Raw genomic sequence first — 7,481 nt, forward strand, 5'->3', positions numbered from 1 at the left:
AATGAAGAAAAGAAATAAGGAAAAACAGAAATCTTACTCTAAATCTTATAAAAATGTATGCTATATAATATGTCTAAGGTATCAATAAATGTCAGGCATAAGAAGAAGGCTATATACATACATTCCTAAGGATGTTTGGATTTCTATTAAAAGATTAAATAAAATTATTCCAATATCCTGCATGAATATATAAAATCTATGCATCATTATATAATGACATGTATATTATTCTTTATAAGGCGATATGGCTCTAGCAGAGGCCCATTTCGCCGATCCATTAGAGTGAGTCAACGATCAGCAGATTCGGCCTTAGGGCTCTCCGAAAGTATGACAAAATCATCGTACTCTGATACTGATTGTCGGTAAGATCATTGTTTATCTCAATTTGGTTAATGATCTTATCTTTCAAATAAACTAAAACTAAATACATATTTTACATGTAGTGTTTTTAATTAATTATGCTATTGAACTAATGAAAACAGTTAGTGTTACACGCTATACAGATATATTTGGATATATTTAATTATGAAAAGTTATAGTGATAAAGGATATTAGAATAAAATGTAGTAGACAAAAAAAAATTGTAGGTATATGTCTCGACGATTGGAAGGAGGTGAATCAAAAGCAATTGCTTATACCCCTTCTACAAATCATCCAACAGAAATTAAAGCCGCAACTATGCCACGATATTCGGATATTCCAGTGGCGACTCCAAGAAGCGTAAGAGGTACTTTTTAATTAATTTTATCAATTATTTATTTCATTGCTGGTTAATCATGACGATTTTAAATTGATTACAAAGTTAAAAGATAAAAAGTAATACATAAACAGTTGTATGCCAAATCGATTTTGTAAAAAAAGAGATATTATTTTGTTGTCACGCGCAGACAATCAAAATAAGGAAACAAATATATGGCGAATAAATTAAATAATTAAATTTAACTCTAAATCTCTCCATCTCTGTTGTTTACCTTGTTTGTACGTTTTTTACATAATAAAAGAGTTGCAAATGACATGTCGATGTCACATATACGAAATCACATGAAATCGCACAAGCGAGATACAAAGCGCTGCTATCATCGGTCCTCGTAAAGCAACCGCTCGATATTAATTAATTAATTCAAGCGCATCGATTGCACTCGTTATCGACTCATCGATTAATTGAACTATCGGCTGGTTTGCGTTACTTTCATTATCGCGTACAGCCAGTTCCAGAATAACGACACAGTCGCTGGACAGAAAATTGCTGATGAATCCGAACGAAGCGGATCGTTCGCCAGTTTTATGCAACAAATATGCTTTGGATGATTTGGAACACGAAACGTCGAGATGGCAGTTACCTCCAAATAAAGGTAAGTCTCAATGTCATTATTATTATATCAATTATATGTAATTTTAAGCTCAAAATAAAAATAAATAATCCTCTTTTTGCATTAAAAACTGGCCAATTCTCGTGTAGTATATTATTTCTTATCGCGCGTATACGATACTCCACTCATTGTCAGCCAGAAATGGTTGGTTGATTGACGTTGAACGTTGAATCGACATCGAATCAATGTCGGTCGACGTTGATTCGACGTAGAATCAATGTCGATCGACCAAACATTTCTGGCTGGGTGTCCGTTATACTATTCTCGTAATGATATCTACTATTTATTAATTCAGGATTCAAATAAGTATCCATGCTTTTTAAGATGACGAAAGAGAGATCGTTCTTCAAAGCGTTTGAAGAAATTAAACAAAACTGACGTTATTACAGTCGAGAACTTGGATAAACTACAAAGCAACGAAACGGCCGAAGAGTTGGATGGCGTTGAAAAGCGAACTTCTTTTAATCCCAGATCTTTGCCGAGAAGATGCCTTTCTGTGGAAGGAGCCACGACGACGAATCATAGAATGAGTTCGTCGTCAGGTCTCCGACCAGCTTCGATTTATTTGGAAATGGAATATATGAAAAGATCGCAGTCTACCAAAAGTAGACGCACCAGGAGCAATTATTCCGTTGGTGAGCGAATGGTGATGTAAACGTAAATAAATTTCGACAGATCAATTAAAATTCGCAATAATCGCGATGGTTTCTGGCTATTCATTTTGATAGAAAGCCACTGAATTACATCTAAATGACTTTGTATATGTTAATGAGTATTAAAATCTAAATGAGAATTGAGCTCCTTTTTCAGAATAAAAACGACAGTATGTTATGACGATATGAAGTGGAAAATGTTTTCTAACTTATATTTATATAATATGTAATTTAATTTATATTAAATGTGTATATACTACTCTAATTATCGAGCATATGTCCAAATCATTCAAAGTTCTTAGATTGCAAACTATAAATACGCGGTTAACAATTGAAATAACAAGCGATTAACAATTGAATAACGATCGATAATGCACGCATGTACTTTTTAATCGTTAAATATCTTTCTCCAGCGCGTTCTTACAAACGAGGACCGCCGCCGTCGCCGAGGATTATGTCGCCAATGGGATTTGCTGTACATCGACAGGTTTACTCCGACGATATTGATTTTGACTACGATTATTATACTGCTGCAGATGACCAAGAAAGACAGCCGATCAAGCCCGTGCCTATTTGGCTGTGTGTCTTTCTGGTCGTCAGCTACATACTTGGCGGCGCTTTCCTCTTCAGCAAGTGGGAAAAGTGGCAGTTCCTCGATTCAGCTTACTTCTGTTTCATCACGTTGACTACTATCGGTTTGTTTCCCAATTAATTATCTCTTTTTCGCGGTTCACTCAAAAAGACGCGACGTGACTTTTATAATGCAACTTATAATTATACTGCTTCGCGTAAAGCACCCGTCCATAAAATGAGCGATATAGCAATTTTATAATATGAATCGATTCTAGCTTCAATTAAAAAGATGATACATATACTTTATCTCGCTATTTTAGCTCAATCTTCGAGGACAGTTTTTGGGGGGTTAAGAGAGCCTTGGCTTAATTTTATTAAAATAATATTCATATTCGCAGTCAATAACGTGACAATGTTAAACGCTCTACTTCTCTATTCATCTTTATCCATTGATTTTTATTTATTGATTTTCCGTTTATTTTAAACACTATGGAACTTGCATGATTTCCTATCTCTCCTATTTTAAGGTTTTGGCGACTTTGTACCACAGTTGGATGCACAGAAAGGTATCGCCCTTTGTTCCCTCTACCTGTTATTTGGAATTGCCTTGCTGGCAATGAGCTTTAATCTGGTGCAAGAGGAGGTCATCAACAACGTGAAGAGCGTCGCGAAGAGGCTGGGTATCATCAAAGAGACCGACGAAGACGAAGAGGAGGAAGAGGAGGAGGAAGCAGAGAACTACGACGAATACGACGCCGAGTACGAAGATGAGGTCTACGAAAATGAGCCCAAGCTCTGACCTCGCGGTTTTCAGTTTCCTATTCGTCGAGATCGACGACACGAGTCATCTGTCTTCGTATACGTGGTATATACAATTAGATCCAAGGGATAATTTCTCCGTTCATCTCGATCGACATATCGCAGTTAGTAATTTCGTTGCGTATAAACAAATCTGATTTTCTGTCGAGCGACAATTCCCAATTGCGAATAATCTCTTATTGTTAGATTAATTTATAAACACTATTACAATTTATCTCAATTACTTTTTTCCATTTATAGATACTCCGTTACTTATTCATTATCTGACACAATGAAATGACAAATGAAATACTATCATTAAGAGTGTTACTATTATTTATTGTATACCAATGGAACAATGGTGAAGAGAGAAACTATAATTGCAAACATTGCGAGAAAAATAATGCTGTGTATAATATTGTTGTATATACGTACGGTATATATACAAGTCTGAAAATTAGTTTCTCTAAATAAATAAGAGAACAATAGTGGAATGCAATTAAATTTGCATACATATTAAACTTTGCACATATGTATATTGGTTTGATATTTAGTCGATATTTACATTTCAAATATTTTCTTTTCAGATTTTATTCAATAATCATCCGCGATGAGTTTTACATTTTTTAAAATATTTTAAATAATCATTGCATAAATATTATTATAAACTTTATATATCAATATATATAAAAGAATATGTATATAATATTATTTACTAGATATATAATTTTTACAGAAATATTTCATAAAAATTAACATTTTCACATTTTTCCTTCTCTCGCGTAATCTGCTCTCAATTTGTTATTTTTTCTTCTATTAAATCTAAGTTTTGCAAAAATTATTAAGATGTTTACTTACGCAACGCATGTTTATCGAAAAGTTAGATTTACTTTTATATATATATATATATATATATACTTTTCTGCCCTTGTTTAGCGAAAAAACATGACGCAAAGATAAAAGCGAGCGCAACATTTATTCATTTCTCGGAAAACTATGGAACTGCTATGGCAAAAATCTCTGAACCTCTTATATTTCCATGAAATAGTCTTACTTCCCAGCAGTCTTTTAAATTTTCTTCGAACGCACGCGACGCGAGAATACGATTATCTTCTAGCGGGCAGGATATTTTCGCGCGGCTTACTACTTTCCGCGAGCAGAAAATTGTTCTTACAATATTTTCCCGGACGCACTTTCCGCATGCAAAATTCACGCTTGCTATGCAAATCCCTTTCATCCCCTTTGCGACCCATACATATACGTTCTCGTATATTTTCGCTACTACGTTCGCAGTCGCATTTCGTCGTTTAAATCGCGAGGACGTTAATCGTCTCGACGACGACAACGGCGGCCGCGGCGCGGCGGCAGCGATATCCAGTTAACGGCTCCGGTTTCAACGACTCGATAATCGCGCGATAAAACCCACTCAAAGAAGAAATAATAGTCGCTAAGAACTTTCGTTCGCGTCCATTACGAATGAACAATCCTGGCACGGGCGAGAAATCTGCATTTCATAAATTTTAAAGCCAACCGAGACGATGCGCCGCTCTCTCTCTCTCTCTCTCTCTCTCTCTCTCTCTCTCTCTCTCTCTCTCTCTTTCTCTCTCTCTCTTTCTCTCTTGTTCATATAATCCTTAAAATTAATTGAGTGATCAGGAAGATCTCATTTCTTAAAATTAAATTGTTATATTAAGAAATTAATAATTTGCTCGTTATTGAAGCGCAATATAAATATCAAACAGAATCGGCCAAAGAGCTAATAACACCGAATATTTATATATTTTTATTGTATTTAGAATATTAAATTTATCTTTTATTATAAAACGCTCAGTGTTATTAGCTCGTATTTGGCCGATTCTTTTTGATATTTACATTGTATTTAAATTGTTACATTTTATTATACTTTGAGATCAAAATTATTTAAAATATCATATGCGATTTATACGATTTTGTTGAGCGAACAAAAAATTGAGAAGCATTATATATCGTGCATGTTTATCAGACGGGTCTGGCGCTGCAGCAGACGCTGCTTTTCAATTATTTCCCCGTCGAAATTTATCTAAATTTTAATGCAATTAAATTGCCGCAATATTTGCATGCAAAATGCGCACACCCGCGGCGTATATTGCACTTTTTGTCGCGTCAAAGGCAATCGCGCGACCATTTCTAAAAGCAAGCTCGTCCAGCATTTATGAAAACGTTTATGCAAACTTTTGGAATTTAAATGCAAGCGGCAACCAGTTTCATCGCGAGCATACGTGTAATAACTTCGCCGTCGCTCACTTGGATTGATCGCGTTATTAACAACTCTTACAGAAACATTTTTATGCATGCACATGCACGCCCTACATATGCGCGTTTACGCCATCATTTTTTTTTTTGAACGTCAGTTGGTGACATTAATATACAATAATATAGCGTGTTAATAATGCGTTTTAGGTGATTGTGTGAACTAATTATAAGAAATCGTAAAACACACAGCAAACCAACATACATCATTAAGGATTCAACAAAATGTATACTTTCTGTTGTTGAAAAAAAAAAAGCGATATTTCTGTTAACGGAAGAGAAAATGCGATTTACCGCAGGATTGGTATCCACCCTCCTCCCACTCCCCTCCGCCGTTTTACTAACAGAACGCGCACGTAGCTCAGCTCGTTACACAAGAAAGTAAGGAACAGAAGAAACATGGAACAGGAGAAAACGATGGAGAATAAAAAAAAAACAAAATACAGAATAAGAATAAAATATACGATCGCAGTATTCGCAGTGTGTAGGTCGGGAGCAAAATAGAGTAACCGCAACGTTTTATACGCTGGCGTTTATTTTCGCGATTCGGCTCGATGTAAGTTATGAAAGCAATACTATTTTCGACGTTCACAAAAGTTATTGTCAGACTCTAAAATGGACATAAATTGCAAAACTGTTATGTAATATAGTTTCAGATTTTTTTTCCTATTCCTCGAAAACCTTTCCTTCCTTTACATTTTAGAAAATAATTCATGAGTATACACATATTAGGGTGGTACTTATTTTTCGAGTTATGGAATTTTTTTTAGTCTCATAATTTAGAATGATTTCTTTGCATAAAAAAATAATTCCTGTAAAATTTTTATTATTATTTCAAAAAAATTATTTAAAATACACATTTATCTTAAAAAATTAATCATTCTTCGGCACCCTTTCCCGTTATCCGATCGAGCTGAAATTTTACAGGGATTGTTTTTTTTTATAAAAAGAAATCATTCTAAACTGAGACTAAAAAAAATTCCATAACTCGAAAAATAAGGACCACCCTAGTATATATACACGAAAAGTATTCGGCTTAAACTGTAGATTAAACACTTAAAAATTAACCTGTCCAAATGGCCAAACCGAGGCTGACGTGTCAAATGAATTTTCGTTGCAGCTGTAGGCGTCCCAATGCGAATTTGATTTGTACGGAACATTAAGCCTTCTGCTTCGACATGATTTGCAGACGAGGGACAGCACATCAATCGGCGCCCGCGACGTATGCCTATCATGGCATTCTTCATGGAAAACGTTCCAATAAATTCACCGGGGGCAGATCGAGATGTGTGCGCGCGCGCGCGCGACCCCGTTTCGCGGCTTCCAGAAAATATGAAACGCTCGCGGCGCGGTAATACATCGTCACTCTTTCCCGTTTACGGGTTCTAATTTCGCGGACGATACGTGTCGCTATTGACGAAGTATGACAGGAGACGCCGCCGCCGCCGCCGCCGCGGCTCGTGGTACCACCAAGCGTGAACGTTGCGTGACACGGAAACGCTTACGTCATAAAGTTTGAGGCCGTGATGGCAATCCACCGTGATCGCCAGGTCATAAATATCAATCGGACAAATGCACATAAATTGAACGTATTGATCAACGTGTCGATAAGAAAGCAGTTTCACCTAAAAGCACGAGAATGAGATCGACTCGTTTCGGGGAACCGATACCGGCGGAAACGGTGTGTATCGATAGTTTCCGGGAAAGACGCGCTGACAAATAACGTGGAACCGAAAATGACGTACTTCGAAAGATTAACGCTATGCGCGTAAACAATAATAAGTTAATAAGCTTATAG

At 36.0% G+C, this 7,481-nt stretch overlaps 1 protein-coding gene across 7 annotated transcripts in view; it reads left to right on the plus strand.

Moving 5' to 3' along the window:
- The window catches only part of LOC105456429, a 19,318-nt gene extending 15,420 nt beyond the window's left edge, over nucleotides 1-3,898 (plus strand). For 5 of the 7 annotated variants that reach the window (XM_011700452.1, XM_011700454.1, XM_011700456.1 and 2 more), the window contains 6 exons: nucleotides 240-362; nucleotides 588-727; nucleotides 1,206-1,352; nucleotides 1,760-2,005; nucleotides 2,437-2,718; nucleotides 3,124-3,898. In XM_011700452.1, the coding sequence (XP_011698754.1) occupies nucleotides 240-362; nucleotides 588-727; nucleotides 1,206-1,352; nucleotides 1,760-2,005; nucleotides 2,437-2,718; nucleotides 3,124-3,395 (1,210 nt within the window). In that variant the 3' untranslated portion in view covers nucleotides 3,396-3,898. The remainder of the gene's footprint in view (nucleotides 1-239; nucleotides 363-587; nucleotides 728-1,205; nucleotides 1,353-1,759; nucleotides 2,006-2,436; nucleotides 2,719-3,123) is intronic. The other 2 variants (XR_975251.1, XR_975252.1) reach the window with 2 other exon arrangements.
- Nucleotides 3,899-7,481: the final 3,583 nt, after the last annotated feature.

The sequence above is a fragment of the Wasmannia auropunctata genome, unplaced genomic scaffold, assembly GCF_000956235.1.
Source record: "Wasmannia auropunctata unplaced genomic scaffold, wasmannia.A_1.0 LD335681.1, whole genome shotgun sequence".
NCBI lineage: Eukaryota > Metazoa > Arthropoda > Insecta > Hymenoptera > Formicidae > Wasmannia > Wasmannia auropunctata.